The 18,037-nt window shown below is 41.4% G+C and overlaps 1 protein-coding gene across 2 annotated transcripts in view; it reads right to left on the bottom strand.

Annotated features, from left to right (window-relative positions):
* hipk3b (homeodomain interacting protein kinase 3b) overlaps window positions 1-18,037 on the bottom strand; it is a 54,389-nt gene that overhangs the window by 18,456 nt on the left and 17,896 nt on the right. For both annotated transcript variants that reach the window (XM_084065518.1, XM_084065517.1), the window contains exon 3: window positions 3,135-3,258. In XM_084065518.1, the coding sequence (XP_083921644.1) occupies window positions 3,135-3,258 (124 nt within the window). The remainder of the gene's footprint in view (window positions 1-3,134; window positions 3,259-18,037) is intronic.

Below are 18,037 nucleotides of genomic sequence, written 5' to 3' on the forward strand. Positions count from 1 at the left end.
CAGTTATGCCTACCGAACACTAAAAGACTTTGAAAAGACTAAAGCCTGACACTTTCTCACGTCTACCATTAGAAGACTTTTAAAAAGACTTGAAGTCTGACACATAATCTTAATTTAACTCTGCAAGTAAAAAAAAAAGACCAGCAAGTGTCCATTTTTATACTTTCATAGTTATATTAACACTAGCAGTGGGGCATATGACTGTTGCATTTTGGCAAATGCAGTATGTCTGCTACACAAAATAAAAAAAAATACAGTTAGCTGCTTTTCCTGTTTGGTGCTGGAGGGAGCGCACCAATTTGTTGTTGACATTGAACTTCATATGAGCAATTGAGCATGCGCCAAGACTCTCTCTCTCTATATATATATACACAGTACATATACTGTATATATGCAACTGAACTCTAAACTGCTGAGAGAAGGTGTGAGGTAAGAAGTGGACAACTGCTGTCAGCCACTGCTCTCTTCAAGTAGACTAGACGGTGCTGTGTTATGGTGGGATGAGGTAAGTAGAGGCAAGGAGAATAGGACGGGGAGAAGGAGGAGTTTGCAGTTATAAATACATTCTGCTGCGTGGGATGGAACCAGATCCCATGCAGAATGATAGAGGAAGAAAAGGAGAAGGTGGGGGGCGGGTTGGTGGCATCAGCCCCCTTTGGCTCCAGCCAGTTCACCCTGTGGCCCCAGGATGACACGTCATGCCAGCAGGCAATGTTGGCAATGGCAGAGGGAGCTTTCCACAGGTCAGCGGTGCAGGGCTTCGTACTCAGTAATGCCCACGTGACTCTGACTATTGGGTGTAGATGTGAGGCAGGCGAGACCACACTTAAACCCACATTAATGACCACACATAAACCTGTGATTTTTAATCAATAGACGGTAATAAAAGATCAATTTTATAAGTGCCAGTGACATCATGATGAAATCTCAAGAGCTTAACTCTGCAATAAATGAGATCAAACTTTACTTGTACCACTCCACTCTAAACTACCATCATCTATTGTACACTCTGGGCCCCAGTTACGGTTCCATCTTTAATCTTCTGCCTTAAGTTCTTAATCCAGCTCATTATCATTGCTATAGAAATCTAGTCAACATTTCGCCCATTATTTTTGCTTCCTACAGTACGTCTTCAATTATCACCCCTTATTTCCAGTTTCCGCCTTCCCTCTGCCATCTGAGGCTTTTCTCATAGTCACTTGAAGGCCTCTCTGAAACAGCTTTCATTCTGATCTGCTTGTGCAGCTTCATTATATTTAGCCCTGTGCTGCCATACTCAAGTCAAATCTTTTTCGGAGGCATTCAGTTATGCCTCCTGCCTTGGGCCTGGGCAGTGTGAAAAATGATGCCAGGCCATAAAAAACACTTTCGCCGGGACGCAGTCTGCAGTGGGGCTCATCGCTGTAATGCAGGGTAATGGTAAAGTATGGGGAGAGGGCCACGCCCCGGCTGCTTCCAGCCTTGAAGCAGAATGGCTTCCAGAGCGGGGAAAGCCACTCTATATAAGCCCAGAGATGAGCCTATTCCTGGGATGGCATCTATCAGGGAGGCATCTACAGTATCAGCACCCCCCGCTATGCTGTCATTCAGAGGAAGATGCCATTCTTCGGTCTCCCACAGCCCCAAGCAGCACAGGGAAGCCTCCCCCGTGAGCAGACAGGAAATACTGCACTAATCTGGGCCTGTCACTGCCTGCCACTTGCCTCCTCCATCTCCCTCTCTTCCCTCAAATGATCCAACGCCCCCTTTCTCTTCCTGCCTGTACGTACCTACTTACAACCCTCAGTCTAACCCTGAATCTCTGTCCTTTTGCATGAAGAAAATGTTTTATGAACCGTCAAGACAGGAGAGTAGTCTTACATTAATTAGTATAAAACTGTTTTTGTATGCAACCGACGACAAATGCAGCAAATAAAGCCAACCATCTAATTACAGACAGAGCCTACCGGGTGATCAGCGTCCAAAGTCACCCGTCTTTCTGGAAATGTTTTCTACTACCTTGTGGTTTCCTAGTCGTCTCTTTATGAGCTACGGTTTCAGAACAAAGGCAAGCCTTTCATTTATTTTAAAAGCCAAGCCATTAAAAATGAAAGTAAAACTTGACTGGGTTTATATATGTCGAATACAAAGCCACATTCCCTTAAAGTGCAACATATTTTGGTGTTATTATACGTTTTCTGGCGGTCAGCAACATTGGATATTTGATACATACAGTACGCTGGATAAATTCAACAGCATAAAGTCTACATTAATATAATGCAGCTATGGACCAAGTGGGGAAGTTCAACTGTCACTACTAGTGGCGCATATCAGCACCTTTCTGCGGTAGAAAAAGGGGCGTGCTTCCCGTATTAGAATTAAGCACTATAGTAGAACTAATTCATGTGTTAAATCCTGTCTGAGAACTGCCTATGATCATCTTGAAAAAGAGAACAGGCGTCTAACACTGCTAAAGCCTTGCATGAGTTACAATTATATACAATATTTCTATAATTTATCATATATTCATATGAGATGTTTTTAATTTAGGTTAATCAGCCCTAAACAAACAGTGATTTATTTTTGTCTACATGGTTAACTATGTACCCAGCCCCAGTCCAAGTGGCCCTGAGAGGGACAAAGTAGGAAAGGACTGCACATGATCTCGCTCAAAAACCTGCCAGTCCATTATGTCTCCATTGTCACCGACTCATTCTTATGAAATTAGTGTTCATGGCACAGTCTCAGCCCTACATCCACAAGAGAACAAAGAATGAGACATGAGATGAAGTGAGTTAACTCCAGCATGTGGAACTAGAGCCTGTAAAAAGAGCAGTGAGATGTGGGCGGACACGAGGGGATTTAGTGCTGTCTGGATAGCGAGGGCCCCTTAAGAATGGATGGAAACGAGGCTTGAGGGAAGATCGAGGTCGCAAAGGGGGCGTGGGTGAATTAAGTTCATCTGTCGGAATACAACAGATGCCAGAGGAAAGAGAGGGAAAAGAAGGATAAGTAGAAACCAGACCACTGAGATATGTTGTGTGAAAGATAAATTGTAAAAATTGAGTTTTACATGTAATAAAAGAAAAGCTGGGGAACGCAAGAGACAGGAGGCAGGAGGACAAGATCAGAAGTAAAAGACGCTGGGTTGTTACCTGGTCATACTCCAGGGCTCCAGGGTAAAGTGGCCAGCCCAGGAAGAGCTCCGCAATCACACAGCCCAGGGACCACATGTCTATGGCTTCACAAAACGGCAGTCCCAGGATGATCTCTGGAGCCCTGCAGGGAAGAGCACAGACAAACGGTTAATACACAATCAGACGATTACAAAGCTTAATCAAAAAGATGATATATGGAGGATGAAGAGCGTCAAAGAGATGTCTCTCTGGAGACAGCTTGACATGAGTCATGTGTTATAACATACTGATCTCCAATAAGCACTACCTAAATAAATCCAGTAAGTAACCACATACCGTAATTCTCAGCAAAAAAATAACAATACAATATATAACCAAAAGCAAGCTAATGTGTATCTCGGGTGACCACCTTCAAACAGGCTCATTGAGGGACGGATGAACCCGTTTCGCGGGACACATGCATGAGGACCCCGCACACGATTTTTTTGGCGGTTCTGGCAGATTGGGTTCGTTTTTTTCCAATTTTTGGTTTCTTTATTTCAGTTTTAGGGTTAGGATTAGGGTTAGGTTAGGGTTATGTTAGTGCCTGATTTTACAGATTTATTATCATATCTTTGATTTTCGGGACATTGCTCTGCTTGTGCGGGACGCGGGACAGAGGGTCCAATTTCGGGACTGTCCCGCGAATTTCGGGACGGGTGGTCACCCTATGTGTATCACCAAGAAACACCACAAAATGGAAATGTCATGGTATTTGTAATAGGAGATGTGATGTATCATACTACATGTATAACCAGTGCCAGGCCATATTCCAGGCCAGCCAAACATGACCCCTTCAGATTTAGCCAGCAGGTTAGCGGGTCAGCCAGGCTATATGGTCAGAGCTTTGGCAGGCTACTGTGGTGTCCACGCTGGGTCGGTGAGAGGTTAGTGGCATGGTCACATAGGAAATTCTGTAGTGACATGCGCGCTCAATGTAGCCACCAAGTAAACAGTCTTAGCTGCTGGTGACGCAGCCCTGTCCGTCTGTACTGAAATGGGCTACGTCACAGAAACTTAGTCGTATGTGCCACCTGGACATCACACAGTGGTTCTTGAAGATTAAAAAGAAACAAGTACTTTGTAAACGATCTCATTTAAACTCAGCCTATTACTAAAGATAAGACTAAGCAGCTGAAAAACTGAAGAGGAATATCTAAGAATTTGATTATGTGATGTGGCGTAATGGATAGGTTACAACTGAAGAGGCGTGGAATGCAAAGATGTGAATATATATAGTCTTGGAATGTGTGTGTTTGTGTGTGTATGCTGCAAACTTCTTATATCCTAGTCATTTACCGTATCCAGGCTCACTGCTTAGACAAGAGGTATAATGTTAAAAGATATTAGAGAATTACTTGAGGTGTGGAGAGATTGTTTTAATCGGGCAGTTTCCTTACAGCCAGCTATTTGAAAACAGTACTACTTAATCCATTGGATTAACACAATCTACACAAAGCGCATGAGATTGTAGGGCAATCCTCCCATCACTTCATAGGATTACCGTCTCGCACAGCTAGAAAATGCAGACCAGGGCAATCCTGTGCTTTTTATATTGAGCTTACCTAACCGGCTTTAGCAGCGAGGTAGACGACTAGTCTCAGAGATCTCTGGAGCCATATGGCACTGACTGGCAATTGACAGAGGCCGCATATGTCTGGCGACAGCTAACCTAGGACTTACTAAAATAAGTTTTAGGCTATTTAATCACATTGTCAGAATGAGTGCACGCAACAGCTGCTGAAGACAGCAACATAGCAGCAAAACACAACCAAGCAGTTATGCTAACCATTTGAGCCTCAGGGATCGTGCCTTATTTATAAGCAGCAAGCATCTCCTGGGGGACTGGGGGGTATATATATATATGGTATGGACACCCTCAGTTGTGACATACCATATATCTAAATATTTCTATATCTGTGTTATACAACCTGTCTGCACTGTTAACATTTGGGATGGGTGAGGGCAGAAATTGTCACACTGGGTACATTAACTGCATCTCTCACAGCACCAAGCACACCCTAAAGGACACCTTGTACTGTCTCAACACACCTTGGAAGTTCAATTCAAAAACAGGGCCAGACTACATAATGATGCTGCGTGTAGCAGATGGCTTAGTTGCCACAGAGACATCAGAAATTGAACAGATCAGAGCTGGGCATGCTAGAAGCTAATCAGAAGACATGCAATGTTCATAAAGAGAAGGAATGCAAGGACACGATCGTGAGAACGAGTCAGACAGAATTTTCCTTCATTCATGTATTATTTATTACTCATGTATTACCATAAAATGGCTCACAAAAAGGATGCTAGATGATAGATGTCAGGTGAATCTGTTGATTTTCTCATTGTCGGTTTATCTCAAAAAGGAAAGGAGCAGGTCTCTCTCCACTAAGGGGATGAGTGGACGTTGCCATAGTTACATGGCTCCGTCCAGTTAAACGCAACTCAACCCTTACCGGCCTCCTGTGAAACCAAATCTATTTTCTATCCTGAGGATATGACGTGTAAGTCAAGGGTCTGCTGAATGCTAGGCAAGCAGTGGCCTCGTGACAATTCAATCTCACGTGGCCCAAGTGAGATGGCCTGTTTTCTGTAGAGACAAACAAAATGCACAGTACATGTAAACACATGTACACATACATGTACACACACCATGTGTAAATGCATTAATAATAATAATACACTTTATTTGTACAACACCTAATTCATACAAAACATGCGGCTCAAAGTGCTTTTTTACATTAAAGATATAAAAACAGGAAACGGTTTAAAGGAAGACAAGAAAAACTAAAATTAGACAAACTGCCTTAACATTGTGAGAAATAAAGCACCCAAAAAATATCTTCTACAGAGAAAAACAAATGAGTAGTACTGAAATAAGGTAGAAGGAAACCAGCACTCACGGATATTGTATGACACTTCTAATGTATTGGGGCAGCCTAAAGCAGCAAATGCTGCACCATACATTAAAGGTTACTTGTCTATACCATCTGTAAGTGATGGATTCCTTCTACCTAACCTAATATAGATGATTGCATGACCCTGCACTCGCTGAGAGATTCCAAAGACAGCCGTATTGCCGTATTGTTGCCGTATTGTTACCGAAATACGTAAACTGGCCATAATGCCACCAGGCCATCGTTCACTTCAAAATACTAAAAATGTCACATGTTGAACTCATTTGGTCTCCTTCTAAAAGTCTGCATGTAGAAAACATCAGTATTTCTTAAAAAAAATAGGTGAAACCTGGGCAGAGCTAGCCTATTTCTGAGAAGTTGTATAGCCTATATATCTGAGCTATGGGGTGAAAATTAGGATGAAACCGATGGCTTTCACATTTCATATTGCTGGTGGGTTTGTACCAGGAGACCATACACCAGAGGCACACACAAAGCAGATGCAGAAACTCGAGGCATGAGCTAAACGGCTTTAAGGAACCATTCTACTTCCACAGGCAATCAGCATCTACGCTGCCTCCATCTCTCCTTCCTGTTCCCATCTCAGACCAGGCTAATGGATCCCTAATGCTGTTAAGGGCCTGTTTGGCACCTAAAAGACTATCAAAGCTCACGCCAAAATGACCGCTTGTGCTCACTCTAACCTTCTGTAGCGGCACAAGCCATCACTAGGCCCTGCAGGCTTTCATTAGGCCCCAGAATCAGACCAATTATAGAACATGCATCAGTGTGGAGCTTCAGTGGGGAGATGGGAGGAGGGAGTTTCAACACCTACAACTGAACCTACATGGCATCACAGACCACTGAACTCCTCCACAGATTAAAGGCAACTGAGAGGTTCTTAAACCGTGCTGCTCACCCTATGAATGGCGGCGAGTGATGATAAATGACTTCTGGAGTATATTGATACGTTTGAACTACTTGGGATTAATGAAAGCGTAAGAGAAATTAGAGCTGACAGATGGAAGAATATGTACTTCTCAATATTATTACAGTGCACCGAGTTTTTCATGGCAACCTTCCCAAAGAAAATACTGGAAGAAGATCAACCTGATTGAAAAGTGCAGTGTCGCTTGAATTCAAACATGAGGGTATTACATAAAGATTGCAAAAAGATCAGCTTTCTAGACAAATAACCATATGTTTGGGGAAATTCCTAGATCTGACGGCCCAAAAACACGGTCCAAACCCATGACCGGAAAAAATCTTTTATCGCCCACTCGCCCAGTACTTCCCTCACATGTGCTTCTCATGCTTTAACAGAAGGGCAGAGAACATGGCCTGCCTTTTCTAAACTCACAAACTGAAGGTTTTTTTCAGTCACGAGACTAGCGTGTGAATATCAGGTGGGTCTGCCGTTTGATACTTTCATGCCTTCTGGGTTTATGAAAAGTTGGAAAATGATCGTGAGTGAGACCTGAGAGGTAGGCCAACTCTTGTTGAGGGGAAGTTCAATATGGCTCCACTGTCTGAAATGTCACTGTGTTCAAAGGTTTCCACGGAACCGTGTATGCTACAGGGAAAAACACCTCCAGGAACTGTGCAGATGGGACAAAAAGCAAGAGACATCTTCAAAGAGCGTTCTAGAGCTGCTAGCAGTGTTGTCAGTCAGTCCTTCCTTTCAAACATTCCCCAGTGCAAAGCTCACTGCTAGGGTTTCACCCATTCCCTCAGTGCCTGCTAAATACCAATAGCATTTTCTTGGCAATTATATTCCACTTCAGTTAATTCTATGCTATACATAACATAACTTCAGAGGCTGCATTTTCTACTTAGTTTATGCATGCAATATGTTGGCTATATAGGTAGCCAACTACAATAGCATCAAGTCTTGCTATAAATATTAAGAAACCCTGCATTGACGGCAGCGTTTTGTCCACTGTAAGCAAACGCCAAAGCACAATGCTGAGCACAGCACTGGCACGCCATTGCACCAGGCAGAAGCGGTCCACACTGCGGGTATGGTAAAGATAAAGCTCTTAGAGACAGAATGTAGATCCGTTTGGTGTTTCTTCTTCATAGGATAGGAGACATGGATATAGCATTGTTTTCCACCACATAGCCTCAAGATTCCACTAAATTTCTGCTTGTCCCTTGTGGATTGCCTTTGACCAATGAAATCAGGCCGTCTTTGTGGTCAGTGGTCACCGAGTTCAAGAGCATGTTCCTTCACCTCAAACAGCTGCCTCCCTTTCCTCAATCCCTCTCCTTTTCCTCCCTGATCTTCTCTGCCTCTTGTCCCCAAAGCTGTGTCCACAGAACAAACAAACAAAACACAAGGCTAGATCCCAAAGCAAGCAGGGGAAATTTGCTCCCCATCGCTGACCTGGGGCTTGGGAAGGACTCCTACAAAACTTTGTTCTGCAGCTTGATAACCCTTGCAAGGCCATGCTGTGGACACAAACAAGACTGAAATACAAATGTGACAAGGTCTGATATAACGTGCCGTTATTAAGTAGTGCATGGTCTTTTTACGATTATGAAAGTGGAGCTTGTAAGCTTTCAAATTACGTTTCACACATCATAAGAAGATATCTACTTATTTGACCTCAAATGAAGAAGCTGAGAAAAAGTCTTTAACAAAAGTTTTTAACATAATCTTTCACTGGTAAGTTTTTCGCAATAACCATGCCATATAAATGTGGGTTTTTTCTAAACTTCTCTAAACACTATTAAACATTATTTTCATTTGTGAGTGTCGGCCCCCGACACTCAAGCCAAAATGATGTGCGCACCGGAAATGTATTTATTTATGTATTTTACAGTTAATAAATATCGTATCTATATGATGTGTTGTTGCTTTACAAAACATCCTTGGGCGCCAGGACTCTGCAGCATTCCTCTTTCAGCATTCCTTCCATTTAATATAGGCAAACACTATAATGACGGAGCTACAAGTGGGGTTGCTAAAACAGACTACTAAAATGAATGTTACACAGTATGACTTTAAGGACAAATTATACGCATTTTGTGAAAACTCTTGTTTTTTATACTGAGTGGATTCTTCAACATTAAACTTGTATAATATGAAAAAACTGAGAAAAAAAGAAAATCTTTTTTCCATTGCTCATCATAACTCATGATTCCCTCTTGCTTCACAACATTCTTGTATGAAGTCTAAACTGTATGATGTTGGTTAGACTAGTCAAGTTGTAGACATTATGTAGCTTTACATTTGTATCAAAATGTAAATTATCACCATGCAAAATAGATTTGGCTAAGTAACATTGGAAAGACAATTTGAAAGCCCACCTGGGTCCAACTGTCTCAACCAACATTTCAAAACACTGTCTGATAGAGACAAGTCCACTTGGTATTCACGACTGGTTTCCAGTAACTGACATCACTTCGCTGGATCAATTCTGAATTATATTAGTGCAAGTCAGCATGAGAAGAGTTAAAGCCACCCAGGGGAACACCAAAAGCTTAAATAACATGGTATTAGATGTCATAAATCTAGCTTCAGTCACAACCCCTTCCTCTGCTGAGACAAGCAAATGCAGAGGCATAGTCAATATAATAATAGTCCTGATCTGCAATGAAGACATAAAACAAAATATACAATGCCGGTTATAAAAATAAAAAAAAGAAAACACTGTAAAGCTCTATATTCCAATGGTAATCATTGGAATAGAGTGTTTCGTTCAGTAACAGGGTCACCCTGTCTCTCTCACTCTTTAGTAAAGTTTCAGGTCTGGATCCCAATTTTAATCAGTCAAGAGAACCCCACAAAGATAATTTATCAGCTTAAATATTATAGTGTGTTTCAGTTCCATTTTTTGTTTTTGTTTCATCACTTACAGTTTCACTTGTTTATCCTGTACCCTATATAAGACGTTCTCTCTTGATTGGATAACATTTATATCCCGACTTGAAAATGTGTTTTCTTTTTACTAAAGAGCCGGAGAGACCTGTTACTGTCAGAGACTAGTGCCATTATTTCAGAAAAAGAATATCAATTACACCCCCTTTAAATTGTATTTCACGCTTCAAACATTCTAGGCCCATATCTGTATTGAAATGCCCTTTGCTGAGAGCAGGGTAAACAAACTGTTGTTATTACGAGGCAAAGATTATATTCATGGCTATGATCTCACACATAAAATCTTCAGTTAATTCATCCATTCATCCATTTGTAACAGAGCGTAAATGTAAGCAAATGAGACTCTTACTGGCACATTTGGTCACATTTGTACACTCTCAAGGTTAAATTAAGACTGAGAATTTTACAGTGAACTCCGGATATAGGCCTCTAATCCAAACTGGCTCTGTCCTCAGGTGGAGACGGGTGGATGATCTCATATTTACTTGCCTTTCAATTGACCCCTTCCAATAAATGTACTCATGGGACTAACAATGCAACAGATATAGGCTATGGCTGTTGACAAAGTATCAAGTATGACACATGGACTGACGGACAAAATGACTGGCTCTATGGGGTAATAATGGAGCTTCACTGCACGTCTCTTCCGAGAACTGTAATTCCACACACCCTCGCCGCATTCTGCATTATTCATTGGAACACAGAGAAGGTCCCAAATAGGGCTGACGTAGTCGCTGTACTCATACCTACCTACACCCTTGTTTGAGAAAACAAGGCCTTGTCACGTTTTCACAGATGTAAACAACCCAGTGGCCTGACATGGGAGCAGCCCTTGGGTCCATTCAGGTGCATTGTGGCTCATTCTTTCTGTTCTAGTGCTTTGATGTTTGAATCATAAGAGTTTAGCCAGTCCTGCTAGAAAGAGTTCTGTTTCAAATTCTACTCCTGTGCCACGATTGACAGAAAATCATCATGGTTTACAGTTAACAAGTAAAGGGTTGGCATTGACAGGGTTATATAAATGGGGGAATAATTGGCAATGAATAAAATTGGAGAGAACGTGAAAAAGAACAAAAACAATTTATGAAAAGGATCGTCATCATCAAGGTTGTCAAGCTAACCTGACCTGGTCATAGAGAATAATAAGGCTAAACAAACAGTGCGCAGCTGAAAGCACTGCTCTTTCCTCCTATATCCTGCTCAAGTATTGAGGCAGGCTGCTGGAAGCCCCTATACACATTGCACAAACTAATGCCAAACTAATGTCTTAAAATGCACAAACTAATGCCAAACTAATGTCTTAAACTGCTAACTAAACAGGGAGGGACAAGATATAGATCTTAAAACCTCTACAGTGGAGAAAAAACAAATTCTGTTTAATCTAAGGACTATAATTGGGGCCATTGTTTGTGTGTGTTTTTGACTTAACGTTTCTGGGAAGTGTGTATATTATCCATATACAGTCAACTTTGCCCCATATTTTGGCCACTAGGGCGCCTGCCTCCTGTGCTGACTATTACTTGAGTGAAAGTAATCTGATCCCACCCAGAGTCACTCTCTTCATTCAGTAACTGGCTGCCCACACACACACACACACACACACACACACACACACACACACACACACACACACACACACACACACACACACACACACACACACACACACACACACACACACACACACACACACACACACACACACACACACACACACACACACACACACACACACACACACACACACACACACACACACACTAATAATTTTACTGTTGTATCAGACCGCTGACACGGTCGTAAGATGGGGAGGAGGGATCCTCTTAGTAAACTGTGTAGTTTGGGCCATTCATCAATCAAATAAACATGTTTACATTGTTGAACTACGATGTACATTTCCCTCTACATGCAGTGTGCATATAGAGTGGTTGCAGGACTTTAGATCCCACAGCCTGAGAGGACATCAAGTGAACGTGTTGCGCAGACTGATCCAGTCCAGGAACCAACTGCCTGTGTTTCAGTTCAGTGCGTGATGACGCAACGCAGCTGGAAATCCAGCCAAGCAATGAACAAACTGGGGCCCATTTAACAAAAGCAGAATTAAGTCATTCAGGATTTAAGAAAAGGCCAGGTTTGACCAAGTCTTGTTTCCAAAATGTATAGTCTCTCTATCCTACTGTATTCCTTTAAACTCTGACATCACAGCTAATAGTACAATGTAACAAATCAACATAATCAACCAGAAAGAATAGAACAAAAAGAAAGGAACTCAATCCAAGTAATGCACATATAGACAGAAACATACAGTGCTAAGGAGTTGGTGTGCATAAAAGCTTTTGTTAAATGCTGATGCTAAGTTGTGTCCTCAGAAAAGCAACTTCCTCTTGTCCTCCATTGCACCCACACTCATCTTCCCACATCACCTCTTCCATATTACCCTGACAAACTATTTTCTCTGTATGCACAATACATTTCCAATCTGACTCACTAGACTACAACAACCAAGACACAGAAGTTGGAACCACCAAAGTAAAATGAGCTCCAACTTCAATCAGCAGCAGAGTAACACATTGTATGTTCAATACACGGTATAATTTCTACCAATTAAAAAAATGTTTACCAACAAATCATAAATTAGGCTTAACCAGTAACCACATAAAAAAAAAACTTAAGTGTCCTTATTCTGTGCATGTCTTTTACCTTGTTCTGTTAAGCACCTTGTAACTATGTTTGGATAAGCGCCATACAAATGAATTCATTGTCATTATGTAATAGGTAACCATTAAGCGAAAATAGACAAACATTCTGCAAAATTTGTAGATCTACAAGCTCACAATATGCCGCAACATGACACGTTGTGAAATCGGCTATTTACCGCTAAGAGATTTGGTATATAAGTATAGAGCCCAGTGGGACACACTGCTCAACAAAGTACAGTATATAGGGAATTAAGTGCCAGTGATGATCCCTCGCTCGTGAGGAGAAGCTAGATCAGACATTTACTATTACACAAAGAAAGCTTTGCAGAGGAAGAAAATAATAATGTAACTTCGCAACTCTAGGGGCGACATGAGTATCTAGAAAAGTAAGAAGAAAATCTTACTATTCTTACGTCTTGACTCTCACTATCTTACGTCGTGACTTGTGAGACACTGAATACTAATAGTTCATAGTGATGGACCACTTATGACCACTTTTAACATCATTTAAACAGCTCTCAGCTTACTGAACAAACACAATATCTCCATTAGGCCTACTTATTGCATACATAAACAGAGTAAGATATCAGAAACCAGCAGCCTTGAAAACAACCCAGCCATGTCAATGTCGTTGACTTCATAGCATGGCCTCCAAACATCAAGGATGGTGTTTTCAAAGCGAGGCCTCACTGAGTAGAAAAACATTAACCCTGCCACAGGGCTTTTCCAATATTAAAAACTTACATTACACTTCAGTCATTATTTCTCGAAGAGCAACAGTTACCAATATATCTGCCACAACATACACCCAACAGTTTACAGCCTAAGGCATTAATGTAGGCTAAATTAGCACATGAATAATACATGCAGCCATGCAGGGCCTGTATTTGAGACTGTGTGCTATGTGCATGCCCCTTTTCCTGCTGAAAATGGGCATACACACAGGAGAATTGTTGGCACACAGGTCATGTTGGCTGATGGGTTCAAGGCACAGCATTGTTTTTTTCTCTGAAGTGTGTGTGGGCAGTATGACTGTGCCCAGACGTCAATAAAAAAAGCCTCCTTGTCATGTCCAAATGTGGAAAACGAAATGTAAAAAATACAATAGAAAATAATCCAGCTCTCAGTCAGATAGGTGGCAGAGAATCAAAATGCACTGGGAAGGGTGCTGGCTCAGTCAGTTAGTGCATGGACCACATGCTCCTTGTGAGTCGCGTGGACCCGAGTTCAAATCCGACTCCGTCATGTCTTGCATATCTCCCTTCTCTGTGTCCTTGGTTTCCTGTCTCTCTACACTCTACTCTTCTTAAAAATGCACTGGGAAGCGAGCCATTACAACTTGCCAATACAAACACAACTAAGCCTACAATGACTTGTAAGGTCTTCATAACAGCAGTATTATATTTAACCAATATGACGGACATCTTTAACCAATATGACAGACATCTTTCTATCTATATTGGCCTCCTGTTTGAAAATTAAGGCATTGATGATTTCATACCTGTGCAATAAATGTAAAAAATATTTTTGTTCCACATTTGTATTTTTTAAGAGTTCATAGGCAGTGATTTGAGATAAGCTATATATTACACAACTAGTACGATTCCTCCACGATGCCTCCACAAACACATTTGGTCATGTCTGTGTGTGGGAAGCTGGCAGGGGAGGCCAATCGCTATACGACTCCTATTCTGTGATCGTCTAATCGCAAAAAATTTAGATAATCGTAATATTTTTTTGCATAATCGTCATAATCATTTCCATGTTGAAAAAAATAAATACATTTTAATGTCATTGTGGGAATAGCAGATCTATGAAATAGCCGATCATGATGTGACGTGTTTTGAGCTTGTAGATCAGCTATTTCCACTGTTCATATAAAGTATAAAGTTAAAGCCTAAAAGCCAAACAAAAATGTGATTTTTATTCATAATGTTCCAATTTTCAGGCAACGACAGAAACGCAATTGAATCGTTAATCGCAATTTTTTGAGCAACAATTAATCGTCAAGTAAAATTTCATAATCGTGACTATCTATAGGGGTAACTCTGATGTTTATCAGAGAAGACAGGTGGTTGTCTACACCATATATATATATACACATCATATATACCGTATGAATACACCGTATACTATAGATAGGTAGTAGGCAGGCAGGCAGACAGATGTACAGATGTATATGAAGATACTTCACATACAAACATTTTGCCAAATGGATTTTGACATATGATAGATGCTATTTTTGTACTACCCCCCCCCCCCCCCCCCCCCATCTCTCTCCCCATTTCCTGTCAGCCAACTTCCCTAGAAAAAGACCCCAATAATATCTTTAAAAAAAGAAATTAGCAGATATACAACCTCAGAGCGTGGCACCGACTTTTTTTTTATCGTGAAAATTTGTGCAAATCTTGAATATATATATATATATATACACACAACACTTTTAACTCAAATCTTTGCTTCTGCATGGTTACCTGGAACAAAACTTTTTCATGTCAAGGACCCCCAAAATTATATGTATTTGCCCCCCCGCCCCCCATCTCAAAACATTTTGTTTGTCCCCCCCGCCAGGAGCAAAGATTTGAGTTAAAAATGTTCCTTTAAAAAATATATATATCGCCTATATTCAAAGAGTTGCACACATTTTCACGATTTCTTTCAAAAATAGCAGATCTACAAGCTCATGAGCTTGTAAATCTGCTATTTTTGAATAAAGAATATGACTACAATATGACTAAAATCTAAAATGACACAGCTGCGTTCCCGGTTTGAATGGGTTAAGTCGGGATAGTTTCTCCTTGTTCCTCTTGTAGAACATAATGTTATTGGCTGTGTTTACTCTGTCTGTTGCTAACACCAGTAGGCTGAGAGACAGCCTTGATGAATGATTGATGAGCATCGAGTATGCTTAGCAAAGTGAAAGACGACAGACAAAAGCTTGGTGGTACCTGAGAGGAGATAGGTTGACCATACCAACGCCCACAGACACAGGACACCCAATAAACCATCGGTGCACATGTACTATACATGCACGCGCAATACACAACTGAGATTATGTCCGTTTAACTTTAACACCTAGCAACAAGCAACTGACGAAACAAAGAAAATAAACATTAACACACGATCCAAAACATAAGCATAAGATTGAGGGCTAGCGTACGTTTATCAGGACTCCAAAAAAGGGACAGAGATGAAAAGCCAGAGGTAGAAGATCCATTAATAGAGTTATTTGGTCCCCTTGTAAACTGTCATTGTGGTGGACAGTTGTTTGGTTCCCTTGTAAACGGTCATTGTGGTGAACAGAACGTTTACAGCGTGTCATCTCTGTTCAACGAGGACATACTACGTTAAGTGGCAATTCCTCAAATATTACACAGTACATCTGCACTGACGTCATGCTAGTGCGTCAGCTATTGGAACAAGGTGAAAACACAAGGCCACAGAGTAGAGAGAGATGAAAGAGCGGCATTCAGACAGTCTAATACAGTGGATTCCGGCAGGGCATCCATAGGTTTGTTTTTATTGCTGAACGTACCGCAACTGTAACATAAGATAAGATGAACCTTTATTGATCCCCGGAGGGAAATTCAGGTGTCATAGCAGCAACAGCAGTAAGATTGAAACACGGGAGAGGTACAGGTGGGAAATATTAGCCAATGGATTTTCGGATTGCTTATTTGTCACGCTCCTGGTGTGTAAGAACCTTTAAGAGTCAAGAACCAAACCAAAGGTAAATTCTTTGAAAATAAAGTGTCCACCATAACAGGCATTTCCAACACTGACAGCATGGTAAGGTACAGTAACAAGAGAGACAATTCACTTCTTAAAACCAAACCAATGGAAGTGTTCCACAGTTTCTGGCTGCATAGCACTGCAAAAACAACAGAAACAGAATGGCTGACAGTCTGCGAGCCGGGGCATAATGAACCAAATCTTCAAAGTCCACTGGATAACCAGCCTGATCGCCAGAGAATTAGACGGCAACTCGCTCGCTTTAGCTCCCTCGGTGGTCCTTCACACGGCGACAATTCCCTTGAGACTGCGCGCCTCCGAAATGGTTTAGTCACAATGGGGGAGATGCGAGGCGGCTATGCACGGAATTTGTGGTTTTCCAGTAGTCTATGCACGGATTTTGAGAAACGTTGAAAAACGTTCAATGAGAACGTTTCCTCTGGCGATCGGGTTGGGATAACAGCTACAATCTAAACTAAAGCCTAGAATTATCACATTCAGGCTCAACAAACAGATCTTGGAATAGAGAAGGCTAAGGGGGTCAGTGGTTCACCAATAACAGTGTCAAGGAGGGGAAATGGTAGCCTCGCCAATCAGTGTCTGCGCTCAGGGTCCTGTGATTGAAAGACGCTGACACATGATAATGTGAATTCACACGACCGGGATGGTTTACCAGGCAAGGGGGATGGTAAACTAATTAACCATATGAACCCTAGCGCCCGTCTTCTTGGTGCGAACCTTCGCCAAAAATAGCACATCAATAAGCTCACAACATGTTGTGTTGCAATGTGTTGTGAGCTTGTAGATCCGGCAAACAATCCAAAGAAATTTGGTGTGGAGGGGGGAAAAAAGGAGTGGACCAAATACGGACACTTGGGGTACCCCGATCAGCGAAGTATATACTGTATATGGTTTAAGTGGTTAAAAAGCACTACTAACAAATTGGCTGAGGAGGTTCAGGAGGGGAATTACGTAGAACACAAACTGGCTAAATCTGAGGCCGCACGTCTAAAAACCTATACTAGCTCAGAATGAATAAATTCACTACACTGAATAAATTCAATGAATAACAATGAATAAATTCACTAAACTCACTACATGAAATGTATTTTGGTCTCTGTGCACACGTACACCACCCACTCTCTCACAAACTCATATACACACACACACACACACACACACACACACACAAAATACAAAACAGCTGACGATAGATTTGGTTGACCTTGAACACGCAAGTGAGACCTCTCAAGCATTTCACTCTGCCCCTCTTTCATTCTGGCTGCCCATGCACTTTACCATCTATAGAAGTCAAACCACACTGGCTGCTAGCTATTTTAAGCACCTTTCCTCCCCTTTGCCCTACAACACCACACCCTCACCGTACTGTATGTTGTGGGAGCTCCTCTCAGTGAGACGGTTATTGAACATAGAATGTCAATATTCTAATCAAGTGTGTGCATGTGTTTGAATTAGTGTATCACCATTGTAGACATCAGTCACATCTATTACTACAAATACCAAGATATATTGATATTAAATTCAATTTTACTTAAATTCCAAAAGTGAAATACAAAAATATAATATTATAAAATCTGTGAAAATTGCAGGCTATACCACTCCACTCAGAGCCTCATGTAACGTTTAATTTCTGTATTAGTCATGATT

This window comes from Gymnoscopelus microlampas (assembly GCF_963454915.1).
Source record: "Gymnoscopelus microlampas genome assembly, chromosome: 1".
Lineage (NCBI taxonomy): Eukaryota > Metazoa > Chordata > Actinopteri > Myctophiformes > Myctophidae > Gymnoscopelus > Gymnoscopelus microlampas.